This window comes from Diabrotica virgifera, chromosome 10 (genome assembly GCF_917563875.1).
Source record: "Diabrotica virgifera virgifera chromosome 10, PGI_DIABVI_V3a".
Taxonomy (NCBI): Eukaryota; Metazoa; Arthropoda; class Insecta; order Coleoptera; family Chrysomelidae; genus Diabrotica; species Diabrotica virgifera.
This window is the reverse complement of record NC_065452.1, coordinates 103,322,472-103,337,781: the sequence shown is the minus strand read 5'-3', so window position 1 is coordinate 103,337,781 and position 15,310 is coordinate 103,322,472. Positions and strand designations below refer to the sequence as shown.

General features: G+C 31.4%; 1 protein-coding gene across 1 annotated transcript in view; it reads right to left on the bottom strand.

Annotated features, from left to right (window-relative positions):
* LOC114335623 (uncharacterized) overlaps positions 1 to 8,469 on the bottom strand; it is a 248,376-nt gene extending 239,907 nt beyond the window's left edge. The window contains exon 1 of the mRNA XM_028285885.2: positions 8,040 to 8,469. Within this exon, the coding sequence (XP_028141686.1) occupies positions 8,040 to 8,127 (88 nt within the window). The 5' untranslated portion in view covers positions 8,128 to 8,469. The remainder of the gene's footprint in view (positions 1 to 8,039) is intronic.
* Positions 8,470 to 15,310: the final 6,841 nt, after the last annotated feature.

Below are 15,310 nucleotides of genomic sequence, written 5' to 3'. Positions count from 1 at the left end.
AACAACGACTTTTTAATGATTTTTTCAATACTTTGAAAATATAACTATTCTTCTTTTATGTGGTTTCCACAGAATTGCTATATCATTATTATTTTCTGAACAATAACATTGCCAAAAAAAGCTCTTTGGGATAAACAAATTGAATAAAATTTAAACTAATTGACAAACCGTCCCAAAATTTTTTGTGAATTATATGGACTGTTTGACTCAACTTTTCGTGCAATGTGAAAGTCTTAAGGTCATTTTCGCAAAAGTTATAGCAATTTTTTTATTTTCGAAATTTTAGTTTTATTTTGCAATTTCCGTAGCAACAAATTAATGATCGGACCAAAATTCAAAAAGTGCCATTGTAAACCTTGGCTCATCTACTAAAAGAGGAATATTATAAATAAGGTATTTGATTACCCTATTTTTACCTGTAGCGGTTTAAACGAAAATATTGCCATTTTTGATCCTTATTTGTTAATCACTAAATTTCTGTGTGTCTTAAGGACTTAAGTGTCCCGACAAAAACCTTATTTCTCTGGACTATAAACCTCGTACGTTTGGTTTTACAAAGTTGTAGTTTTAAGTAATTAATGTCGGACACACGAAGCCATCAAGAAATTTATGGGTATATACTCGATAAGGTTAAAGATAGGTTGCAATGAAAAGAGGTGACTGGTATTCTGTTAATAAAATACTAATGAAAATACTTAACTAGAAAGCAAAAACAATACAATATTCTTGCAGCTTTGATTGATGCATTGAGTACCTAGTAAGACTTAACGAGTCAAAACAAAACTAGTCACTTACTTTGAATGAATTGTAATACAACTGTTGAGCAACATTTCCATTTGTTAAATTAAGTAATTAGTGGTTTTTCTAACCATGTATTACAGAATGCTTTCTATTCTTTTTATTACAGAGACGGCTTTGGCTTCTAAATACGCACAATAGAACAAAACAGAGAGCCATAATTTGAAAATAATAGATTATGTCAATATAACAAGATATAAAGTTTTCAGATTTTGGCAAGTTGTACATAATTTATACATGTATACAGTAATGAGTGCGCTAATAACCGACAAAATAACTCAAAAGAAGGAAACATAATACGTTGTGAAATAAAAAGAGATGAAACTAATGGAGGTGGGAAATTATCAATAAAAATCTATAAATTTACATTTTATTGATAATTTCCCACCTTCAGACATATTGGAGAAGTTTGACAAGTGCCACTGTGACATGAGAATTTTATAATATTTTATAAAATTCTCCCGTGACAGTTTGACTCGGATTATACGTCTAAAGGTGGGAAACTATCAATATAATGTTAATGTATAGGTTTCTATTGATAATTTCACACCTCTACTAGTTTTATGTTTCCGTCTTTTCCGTTATTTTGCGGGTTATTAGCGCACTCATCACTGTATACTAATTATATGAGAATATAATAAGTTATTTGTGATGATTAGTACAAAGATAACTGAGACTATACTAATTTAAATATTTTATTTATATGGGATTAAGCCGCAATTGATTGTAATGGAAATTACATTTTGTAATATTTGTTGTTTGACGTTCGGTTTTCCACTTTGGAAATCGTTTTCAAAAAAATTATTTGAAAATAGTGAGAATGTGGACGAAAAAGATATATTATCATGATTAGGTTTTAAAAGGTATATGAGGGGTAGCTTATGACAAACTCGTGAAGATGTACGACTGATTTTGTTTTGTTTTTTTTTAATGATCTTAAAAAGTGAAAATAATATTTTTGGCCTATAAAACGTTTCTGATACATTTTATAGAAAAATGGTTCAAATAAAAGTCATATATCATAAAAAAACTTTAATTGTGAGAGTTTTCAAATTAAAATACATAAATGATTAGCCGAGATAATTGCAAATAACCATTATTTTTGCACAAATCTATAAATAATGTTAATAACTTTGTTTTTTGCATAATGATATGTAATGTTCTACTCAAAATTGTGGCAGTTAATGAGTTATTAAGGTATCCTAAATTTCAACCAGATCGACCAAATATTTTATCATTTGTTATAAGTTATTCAATTTGTGTATCCCGGAGAGCAATTATTTAAACAACTGTACTTTTAGGGAGCGTTCAAGTATTACGTAACGCAATTTTTGAAGATTTTTGACCCCCCCTCCCCCCATGTAACGCACCGTAACGTTTTTATGTACCCCCCCTCCCCCTACCTAAACGTTACGTAACACCCAAGTAACCATTTGAACCTAAATGGAAAACTAGGTTGCGAAAAGTACCGGAAACTCGGTAAAAGAACTTTGTTATTATTTTAATCTCATTTGAGGTAATAATAAAAACTTACAATCATCATCCAGCCTCACATGTCCACTGCTGAACATAGGCCTCCTCATGTCCATGACATGAAATATGTCCAAAACTTACAATAATAATCTTTTATTAGTACTAATTTTACATTTATTTTTTCCCTACTTGGCCCCATCCTTAGATACATTTTTGGCTTCATCCTTTATTGGTCTTCCCATGTATTTTTCTATTTTATCTTTTTTAATAAAAGCTTAAAATAAAATAACATATTTATTATTTCAACATTTTATTTTGCTTAGTAAAAATTTTTGTATAACGAATTATATACGATGTTGCCAGTAGTTTCGGAAAAATAGTGAAAAAAATGTGTAAAACTTTTTGTTCTTCAACGCAATGGTATCGTGAAAAAGCATGCCGTTACAAAAATGAATTAGTAAGCAAACCCCAATTATTTTTCAATTTTTCACCTATCCTAGAGATCGTGTTACCTTTTTCTGAATCACCCTGTATATATTTATAAGAAGGCGCTTATGGAATAAAATTATTTCTGTCCTTGTTTGAAACAATTTTAAAAACGCTGAGACCCGTAGATTTTTATAGGTATATCAAAATGTGTGCTTTTTAAACATAAATTTAAATGTACAGGGTGATTCACGCAAGCCTACCCTAGTCCATAAGCTTTATTTTTAATGGAACACCCTGTATAGTTTTATATTTTTAAAAGCTGCTTAACAATCTGATTTCATGGTCTTTATGAATAATACAGGGTGATCATTTAAAATTATAATGTATGGAAACCACTTATGGAATAAAATTGCTTGTGTCATGTGTCATTATTTTAGAAAATTATAAAAACGCTAGGATACGTCAACTTTTAAATTCAACTATGGACTATTTAAACATAAATTTGAATATACAGCGTGATTCACTCAAGTCTAGCATAGTCCATTATCTTTAATTTTAATTAAACAGCCTGTATAGTTTTGTTTTTAGAGGCTGCTTAACAACCTCATCTCAAAAATGTGTATTATGTAGGGTCTATTATGAATAATGCAAGTGAAATTTTGAAATTATGTAAAATTTTGTCAAGATATTTCACATAAAACTTTTTTTTATTGGCATGGACTTTATGTCAATCAGCCAGTCACAACATGACTACATAACAACACATAAAACTGAAATTAATAATTCAGGAATCACACCTTAAGGGTATTATTTTTTAAATATCTATCAATTTTCTAAACTAAGTATCAATATAGTGGGTTTTGTATTTAATGCTTTTTATTTAAAGACATTTTTAAATCATTTAACCGCATTTGCGGTAATAATAAAAACTTTTTAGACTTTTTGAGGTAATGATAAAAACGACATTTAATTAATTATTAAAGTATTAATTAATTCACTTTAACAACACTGACAAGAGCAATACATATGTTTCTCTGTATTACGTATAGAAAGAAAACTAGACTGCATAATAAATATGGACTTCATAAAAAGAATAGACGAAACGATTTATGACTCTCTCTTAAAATTTCTTTGGTCTGAACCCATCTGTAACTGTATCTTTTCAGCTTTTGTTCTCCAAAAATGTCAATTATGGCAAACATATGTTACTGTTCTTGATCTGGTGACAAATTTGAAGATTTTTCACTTGAATAGATAAAGATTGTCCTATTGTAGTTGTAGAAGGGCCGGAACATGAGCGGATCATAAGGGGCAGTATAATACAATCTAGGGGTTCTCTGTAAAATATAAACGAAAGTTGCAAAGTTGGGAGATTTTGATTCCGTAGTCTTTTTTATTTACATAAGTTAAAAAACAATGTTACGTAACGCGCTGTTCGAACCCCCCTCCCCCCATGTAACGCACCGTAACGTTTTACAAGACCCCCCTCCCCCCAAACTGCGTTACGTAATACTTGAACGCTCCCTTACCCACTCAATAACCCTAGAGGTATTTCGTAAATCGCAATAGATTTTCTGAAGCTTTGTTTTTAAGAAAGGATTAAAAAAACTTTTTATTAAATTTGTTATTAAAAACAGTTTGAAAAAGGGCCGACTTTTTAGCTTATAAACATTTATATTAACTGTAGTACTTTTTATGTCACACGCTTGTAAACCAAGGTGGCAATAGGTCCACTTTTCTCTGGAGGTTTTTTTGTATCATCACTTTAACGGGTGATGCAAATTGATGGAAAAATACAGGAATAAAGAAACAAACGCTCATATGGTATTCATTGATCTTGAGAAAGTATGTGATAGAGTTCCTCGAGAGATTCTGTGGTGGGCACTCAATAAAAAAGGAGCCCCTGGTGAATATGTAAATATTGTAAGAGATATGTATGAGGGAGTAACGACTAGTGTTAGGGAAGGTGTGAGAGAGACTGATAAATTTCATGTGAAAGTAGGATGCTCCAATGCTTGGTGCTTAGTTCTTATTTACTCTCATTACTTTTGGATCGAATAATAGCGAAACTACAGGGTAATATTCCATGGTGCTGATGATGTAGTGTTAGTAGGAAGTAGAACTAAATAGAAGAGACTTAGAACAAAAACTGGAACAGTGAAGACAAGATCTGGAGGAAAAAGGTTTGAAACTTAGTAAGACAAACACAGAGTATTTGGCATGTTCATTTAAAGATGGAGTTACTACAAATAAAATGACATATATGGATGGTGAAATGATTATGAAAAGCAGTAGTTTTAAGTACCTAGGAACGGTATTACAGAGTAATGGCACTAATGGAGAAATATATGGAGATGCATGCAGTAAAATTAGGGATGGATGGATGAAGTGGAAAGAAGCCAATGGTGTGTTGTGTGACAGAAAAATTCCAATGAAGCTGAAGGGAAAAGAATTAAAAGAATTAATTAAAGAAGGAAACTAATATAAAAATGGAGAATTAATAACAGAAACAAATCAAATAGTTAAAAGATGGAAACAACACTTTAAAGAACAAACTACATAGTAACAGTTATAAATCAAGACGACATTAATGAGGAACAAAATAATATATTGGAAGATAACACAGAAACACAACAAAAGAGGAACAACTAGAAGAAGCAATAAAGACGTTGAAGTATGGAAAAGCTCCTGAAGTTCCCGGGAGATTGGAAACTGTCACTAATAGTACCCAAAAAAGGAGACATGAGAGAATGTAATAAGTACCGATGATTGACGTTGTTATGTACATGTATGAAACTCTTCTAAAAAATTATAAACAAACGATTAAGAATAATGCCAGAACACACACTAAACACTAGAGGAAGCAAAAAGTGGATTTAGAAGTGGGAGAAGTATACAGGCTCATATATTTATTTTAAAACAGATAACCAAAAAGCGACGCAAGCGAAAAAGGAAATATACGTAGCATTTCTTGACCTCTAAAAAGCCTTCGATAAAGTACCAACACAGAAACTATGGAAAGAGAAAAAGGAATGAACAAGCTACTAAGAATGATACAAAAATATACAATGAGAACAATGTCGCAATTAGTAATAAGTCAACATCAGATACGTTTACAATAAATGAAGGTTTAAGACACTATTTATAATATATATGTTGCCGGCCAAACCCGATTTCAGGACAAACTAGTTTGGCTTAGGCCAAACTAGTTTGTCCTAAGCGCGTTAGGATTTTATACCGGGGAAAGTTCGGAACATTCTGTGGAATATTATAGCATAGATAAAATATTGAAATTAAAATCCAATTGTAGCCTTTGGCTTTCTTAACATTTTCTTCTTTGATCCATTTGCTTATGTTGGATAATAAAAAAGTTAGGTACTTTAACAACTAGCCACGTTCTTCATCAATACAGGGTGTTTCTAAATAAGTGCAACAAACTTAAAGGGGTAATTCTGCACGAAAAAATAATGACCGTTTGCTTTATAAACATATGTCCACAAATGCTTCATTTCCAAGATACGGGATGTTGAATTTTTTCTTACAAACTCACGGTTTATTTGTTGCTCTAAAACCGGTTGAGATATGCAACTGAAATGTGGTGGGTTTTAAGAGGTAGTTATTGAACATTTTTTGACATACAATTAAGAATTTTATATTCACCATTGGCGTGCATACGGGATGTATCTAAAATATTTATACCCGTATGCACGCCAATGGTGAATATAAAATTCTTATTTGTATGTCAAAAAATGCGCAATAACCACCTCTTAAAACCTACCAAATTTCATTTGCATATTTCAACCGGATTTAGAGCAACAAATAAACTGTCAGTTTATAAGAAAAAATTCAAGATCCCGTATCTCGGAAATGAAGCATTTGTGGAAAAATCTTTATAAAGCAAACAGTCATTATTTTTCATGCAGAATTACCCCATAAAGTTTGTCGCACTTATTTAGAAACACCCTGTATTGATGAAGAACATGGCTAGTTGTTAAAGTACCTAACTTTTTTATTATCCAACATAAGCAAATAGATCAAAGAAGAAAATGTTAAGAAAGCCTAAGGCTACAATTGGGTTTTAATTTCAATATTTTATCTATGCTATAATATTCTACACAGTGTTCCGAACTTTAAGGAAAAAACACAGAATGATTGTTACACCCGGTATAAAATGACATTTACCTGTCTAGCAACAATATTAATACATTTAGATTCTTAAATAATAAAGCTATAAGATACTAAAAAAATCACTAAAATCAGACAACAGATTTAGGAAATTCAAGGCATCAAACGTGTATAATTCCCCTAGTGACCTAAATTTTTTGCCCCGCAGTGTATATAAATTGGGGCCTATAGAATCAAAACCTGCTAGATCCATTTTTTGAAATTTATCAGGAGACTAAAAAAACATTAAAAATGTAAATTTCCCAAAAAGTATCCGGCATTTCTTAATCAAAGTGGCATCAATAAATGGCAGACTAATTTGGCATAGAGTCATTTTTCTTCATGCCCCTTACATCTTCAGAAATTTGTACTTTTAGTTTGGCTTTATCAGATTTTGCTCATTTTCAACTGCTTTTAGGCGCAATTAATGTACTAAAAGTAGGTATTGAACCATTTTGATAGCAAAACATACAAAATATACAAGAAAAAGACGTATTTTATTGTTCATAAAACTAAGGACATAGCATGGTTTGATTCTATGTTAACATTTCAGTGGTATTTGAAGAGTATTTAGAAGGTTTTGAGCCGAAACATTATGCCTGTAGATTAATAGATACTTGAACTTTGAAACTGTGTAAAAAAAGTGAAACGAAAAATTTAAGATTTATCAAATTTTGATTCTGATAAGCTCAATCAAACCTTAACAAGCTTTAGACAAAATTTAAAATTTTAAAAAATGTTAAACAAACTTTTGACAACCTGGCCAATAAAAAAATTCAGGTGTAATTCTAGTTTCAATACAAAACTAATCTGATTAGAGTAAATAATTGCAAAAACATAGATAGAGAAAACGAGATCAACGTGTACTGAAACAAATTGTTAAAACGAAAAGAAGGAAAAGAAAAATAAATAAGATAAATAATTAGAAAAACCAAAAAGGTATTGATGATGAAGGGAAACTATTACATTTCAAGTTTATTGAACACTAAAGAAATAAAAATAATTCAAAAAATAAATATAGGTAACATGAAGTTGATTAAAATAATAAATTATTCATACAATGAAACAATAATCGTAAGCTTTTATAATATTGCAAAATAAACTGTAACAATTGTATCTATATTTTTGTTGAACAAAATATTATTTAAAAATAAAATATTTCAAAAGGTACTTACATTGACAAATTGCCATAAAGACCAAAAACTTTATTGTCCTTTGCAGAATCATCTTAAACATCCCCAAACAATATAACTGCTTCGACATACACTAACAACATCCACTAAATAACTAACAAGTACCACAGTCTTGAGTCTTATCAAGAATACAAAACAAAACTAAAAATGATAAATGCCGGTGAGAGAAGAAGTTCGAGTGGGTGGCTAAGCTCTCGTTTGGGCTTAGAAAAATAAAGTTTTGGGTACTCGAAAATATCCGGCAGGTGTTTACCTTTACGTACCGGCGGCACTTCAGCGATTACTCAACGTGGACGTACCTATTCGTGCAACGTGCAGGTACTCGTATAAGCTATAGTATAGTTGCACTGTTTCGTCGACCGGCACCGGCAATCATTGAATGAAATGTATTGTGTGGTGGTCTCCTTTTTACTCTGCCCTGCTACGACGAGCTAATATGAATGAAAAGTTCTTTCCTATATGTATGTATTGTCTGGTGGCTGGAAGAATTTACAGTGCTGGCTTTAGTTTCTGCAACTATTTTTATTATTATACACTTCTCCAAGAAATTAACGCACCCCTTAAAAATTGGTAATTTTTAATGTCTCTTCCGATTTAAATGATTTTTTTAACATATAATAGCCTTATTCTTTAGCAATATCGCCGTGATAATATTGTTTCTATACTAAATTTTACCAGTGGCGGCTCGTGGCCTTAGAGACAGGGTCGGCAAGATTTTTTTTCCTAATCATATAGGTATACCATCTAATTAAAAGGCTTAAATCATCATAGGAGATTTTTTTGCTTTTTTTTGTTTGGTTTGCTTGACATTCTCTCTTGTGTCATAGTGTTTCGACAATACGTTTTGATTATTTTGAGGCAAGAGAAATCCCGTTCATTTGAGGCAGAAGTTAGTGGTAATAAGAGAATTTATGAACAGTTTGTTGTAGTGAATTGCAGTGCTTACTATATAAAATTAAACATATTTGTAACTTATCCCACTTTCCAAAAATATTTGGATCAGCATAATTTTTAAGTCACTTGTAAATAAATATATTGAAATTTTTTTGGCGAAGGTAACTTTTAAATTTTGAATTATCAAAGAGGCCAAAAATTTGCAAATATTCCAAATTCCAAAAACGAGTATCTATTTACATAATACATAGCAGGTATCCAAAATTTAAAAATATACTCGTTTTTCGAGATATGTATCATGCCTTTGTCTTTTTTGGGGTGGTTCGAAAATATCAAGCGAATCCAAAACGTCACTGCATATATATTGGAAACTTCTATAATCACGAAAATCTCTGAGATTTTGCACCAGCTTTCTTATTTTATTTTTGGAATAAATAATGACAATTAACTGATTTTGAACAACAATGAATATCAAATGGGTTTGGGCAAACACTTTCTTATAAATATTTAAAAGAATATTAAAAGAGTAATCATTTAATAAAGTTCTTAAACCGATTGCTTCACGGATCGAGATATCACCGCTTTCAAAATCGTCACCTTCGATAATAAAATAAAAAAACTTCCAAAAGCTGTTCACGGAAATCTGCTACAGTGAAAACTAACCGAGATTTAAAATTTCATCGCGTCTGACAAACTGTTTGCATTTTTTTCGAAACAAATTGTTCTAAAACAGTAGTTCGTTTAGGCGAGCTAAAATGGCAAGAAAAGACGATATTCTTTAATTTTTTTTACACGTATCCTGCAAAACTATATTTATTCTTTGCGCATGACAGCGAGCAAATAAAGCTTGTGATGCAATAGTTTTAACTTTTGCCTGGAGACTATTCAATTCACCGGACATCACGGCAGCGCCGTCGTAAATTTGCCTTACCAATTTTTTTTTGATATCCAAAAATTTTAATCTGATCTGTCAGTAGAAGGGGAATGCCGGTTCTGCTACCAAGATATAGAAATCAATGTGTTAGAGAGAGAAGTACCTTTCCAATGAGTAAGAGTGAGATAGATGCTGACGTCACAAGGAATCTTCCATAATGGAATCTACCATAGTTATTTTCCGCTAGATGACACCAATCCGCCATTTTTATTCCATTTCAGTATTTTTAGATGGCGGCATAGCCAAAACGGCACTAAAGCATATCTCCGTTGTTATTGGTCCGATCGTGACATGTGAGGTATCATAGGAAAGGGGAGGGGCTAACGAATACGTTAACATAAAAACAAAGATGGCGGCATAGCTAAAACGGCACTAAAGCATATCTCCGTTGTTATTGGTCCGACGTGTGAGGTATTGGAAAGGGGTGTGTTGGATCGTGACGTACAAATGGATCGGTGGAAAGGGGCACGTTGCATATACTATATTTTATCTACGACCATAACATAATATGTTATTTAAACCAATCACGTGCAGAAATCTAAGCATTACGAGTTGTATACTATATTTTATCTACGACCGTAACATATTCGGCATTTTTATTCAAATTCGCCATTTTTATTCAAATTCACCATTTTTAACCCAATTTTCCTTGACATTACGTCGAAGAAATCTACCATAGTTTACCTATTAGCCGCTGAATGACGCCATTTTTAGTCAATTTTTATTCAAATTCGCCATTTTTATCCAATTTTCCTTGACATTACGTCGAAGAAATCTACCATAATTCAGCTATTATCCGATAGTTGGCGCTATACATCTCGTTAGCATTGGTCTGATTGGAGATTGTGGTACGTTAAAGGTGTGGGTAGTAACGAATATATTCATCGATATGAAAAAGAACTTCGACTGAGTTGACAAAGACAAAAAAAATCTAGAAGGAAGATATTTAATAGAAAAAGATTGCAAATTTTCAAAGCAAAAGTCTTTTAGAGTAATTCGATTGAGAAAATTATATATACACAAGTAAAAAGAGAGGCATAGACAATAAAAGTTGTAGGTATGTAGTACCTAATGACAAAGACAAAAAAAAATCTAGAAGGAAGATATGTAATAGAAAAAGATTGCAATTTTTCAAAGCAAAAGTCTTTTAGAGTAATTCGATTGAGAAAATTATATATACACAAGTAAAAAGAGAGGCATAGACAATAAAAGTTGTAGGTATGTAGTACCTAAACGGCTTAACGTAGAGAGGCATATATTTTATCTACGACCGTAACATAATTTATGTGTAAGCGATGGTGACATCTCATTAGCATTGGTCTGATTGGAGATTGTGGTACGTTAAAGGTGTGGGGAGTATCGAATATGTTATTTAATCCATAAACTAACCGTTACGAGCTGCATACTATATTTTATCTACGGCCATAACATTTGGTGCCACCAATTCGCCATTTTTATTCCAATTCACCATTTTTATTCCATTTCAGTATTTTTAGTTAAACTCGCTATTTTTATTCCAATTTGTCCTGATACAGATATTACGTTGAAGGAATCTACCATAATTCGTTCTAAATGTGATCTCAAAATCCCATACATAAAACAAATTGAATTCATCGATATGAAAAAGAACTTCGACTGAGTGCATTATAAATGACAAAGACAAAAAAAATCTAGAAGGAAGATATTTAATAGAAAAAGATAGCAAATTTTCAAAGCAAAAGTCTTTTAGAGTAATTCGATTGAGAAAATTATATATACACAAGTAAAAAGAGAGGTATAGACAATAAAAGTTGTAGGCATGTAGTACCTAAACGGATTAACGTAGAGAGGCATAGACGTAAGGAGAGACGTGGACAATAAAAGTTGTAGACATGCCTAAATGGCGTAACGTAGAGAGGCATAGACAATAAAAGTTGTAGGTATGTAGTGCCCAACGGTATGGGCGCACAAAAAAATTTCCTAGATCTACTGACAAACTGGGCATTTCGCAACATCTAGCAACAGCGCCTCCCATAAGAGTCTGTGTATTAGAGTTAGATAGAAAATCAATTTTTCCCCAGATGCTGGGGGAAATTAAAAAAAAATTTAAGGTCCATTCTGCTCATTTTTGTCTCGTTTTGTGGTGGAGGCCCGACTTTTACGTCACGATTGGACCAATAAAACAGAAGATATAACTAATGCCCTTTTGGCTGTATCCTGAAAATACGTAACTAATGCCCCTGATAACGTATAAGATATAATAGAAGCAGTATTTTGATATGTCCAATCCATCCCTCTCTGAGAGATATGCGAGGTATCATGTGATTTAACAAATTGAATAATATAGAAAAAATAAACATAACATCATGCCATAAAGACATTAGATACAAATGATTTAACCACCAGACACAGAAAAATCAAATAGAGCAGAATGTTAAAAAGGAGTTCTGTATCTTCGGTCCTCTTGGTGCAATAGGGACATACGAATTCTCAAATGATACGATTTAACCAATAGAGTTCAGTGACAGAAAAATAAAATACATCATGTCAAAAGGGTCTTAGATACGTATTTTCCGTCCAATCGTAACTTACAGTACCTCAACCAATAAAATACAATGGCATAAAAATCAAATACATCAGCATGTCAAAAAGGCTTTAGTATTTTCTTTTCTACTGAGAAACATCCAAATCTTTCGTAAAATATTATACACGGGCGTTCTTTCTATATGTCCAAACTAGTAAACCTCTTATTTTTAACACGCAACTCTCAATATTTACATTATTTCTTCCTAGAAAATATCAGTGTATCAAAATGGAATACAAATATATGCAAACCACCAATTGCTAAATCTATCATTATATCGCTAATACCTAAAATACATATCAGATAAATTCTTTCGCTAAGTCCAAACCACCGATATTTCTCACATTATTTTCAAACCAGATTTAGAGTTCTAGTCAAGCATAAAAATCAAATACATCAGCATGTCAAAAGGGTTTTAGTATTTTCGTTTCTATTAAGAAACATCCAAACTTTTCGTATACTATCGTGTTGTATACTTTTGTACACTATTGGTTTTTATAATTTGTTTAAATTTTTTTAATAAATGTAGCAATAACTTCGAAATTATGGCATTTAGTTGTAGGGAAAATAACATGAAAAATAATCAGTATTTCTTTAGGACTTCAAAACTCAAATAACGACTTCTTGTCCTATTAGAAATACGGAATTGGATTTCCAGAAAAACGGAAAATCTGACAACAATGTAATTGTCACTATAATATAGACCGCCTCAGAAAATTAATACCCATCAAAATCTATAAAAATCTTGCAAGCCGTTTCCGAGATAATTGAGTGTTTCCATACATAAAACTCACTCTGTATGCAAACCAGATTTAGAGTTCTAGTCAGACATAAAAATCAAATACATCAGCATGTCAAAAGGGCTTTATTATTTTCGTTTTTACTGAGAAACATCCAAATCTTTCGTACTCTATTATACACAGGCGTTCTTTCATTATGTCCAAACTAGTAAACCTCTTATTTTTACCATGCAACTCTCAATATTTACATTATCTCTCCCTAGGTGCAAAATGTCAGTATATGAAGCATAAATATATGCAAGCCACTAATTGCTAAATCTATCATTATATCGATAATACCTACAATACATATCAGATAAATTCTTTCGCTAAGTCCAAACCACCGATATTTCTCATATTATTTTCAAACCAGATTTAGAGTTCTAATCAGTTGGAGAATACAAATTTTTGTTATAAAGTACGTTTTAAATGTGATCTCAAATAAAATCCCATGCATAAAACAAATTGAATTCATCGATATGAAAAAGAACTTCGACTTAGTGCAATATAAATGACAAAGACAAAAAATATATCTAAAAGGAAGATATCTAATAGAAATAGGTCGCAAATTTTCAAAGCAAAAGTCTTTTAGTATAATTAGAGTAATCCGATTGAGAAAATTACTTATTATGGGTATACACAAGTTAATAATAAGCAAAAAATCGAACTTCTATTGATCCAATCAAAAAAATCAAATACATTTGTACTATGAGAATGATCTCCGAAAGGGAAATCGATAGGTCAAAATAAACTAATTTTAAAGTAAAAATGTGGCTTATTCACAATAAAAATAATAAATAATAAATTTTCTTGCGCTCCTTATTGTTTTACGAAAGATACAAAAAAAAAACACGAAAAATACACGATACGTAGGTAGAAAATAATGTCATTATTAATTATGACTTAATCATTCTTTCGAATGTTTTTAGTACGCATGACTCTAAGAATTTACCCTGGTATGATTCTGGTTTCGAAGGATCTTTGGACGGTTTTAAAATAATTCGAACTAGGTTTCGAAGGATCTTTGGACGGTTTTAAAATAATTCGAACTAAATATATTCTTACCAACCATCTGGAAACTTAAGGTGTGTGTCGATATAATTCTTTATTTGCACTAACGCCATTACTACAATCGGAAATTTTCTTAATCATTCTATAAGTACAGTATTTTAATTGCATTTTAAACAGGTTTCTAATTCACTTATGGAAAAATTAGAATTAGAATCAGAATCAGATTAGAACTTTCATATTGTGATACATTTGTATATGGAAGAAAATAATACGGTATGTATAAGATACAAAATTCAAGCATTGGAAAAGCCATACAAGAGGCACACCAAATTCAAAAATCTTGACTATTTCGTCTAAACATGAATTAAAATTTCTAGTTCTATCTTCTAGCTTCTCATCCAGCTTGAAATAGGATATTAGTATTCATATTTATTATTTCAAAAAATTTTAAGATATCGTGTCTTTTGTTGTAGGTATACTGTCACATTTTCAATACATATTACCCAATTTTTACTTACCCATCATCGAGTTAATTTATAAATGCAATAAGTAACTCCTTAAGATATTATGCTTTCAAAAAACGCTACCAACCAATCTCCTTCATATTGGCTAGTTTCAAATGTATTTCTACAATTACACCATTATTTGCCGAAATATTTTAAAGCAGTGTTGACAACGTCTAAAAAACTGTACATAATTTGGTACATAAATATCAAAAATGATGATCAAAATTGCTTTTATTAGATGATTATTAGCTCTCTTTATCCAGCTTAACAAAATGAGAAAAGTGCTCTGCACAAGAGATCTAAGGTTAGAGCTAAGAATAAGGTTGGCTAGGTGCTACGTTTTCTCGACTCTGTTTTACGGAATGGAAGCTTGGACCTTGAATGCTGCATCAATGAAAAAACTGGAATCATTCGAGATGTGGGTATATAGAAGAATTCTAAAAATATCATGGACAGAACACGTCACAAACAAAGAGGTTCTGAGAAAGATGAACAAAGAAATGGAAGTCTTAAATACAATTAAAACCAGAAAATTGGAATATCTCGGACATATTACACGTGGAAAG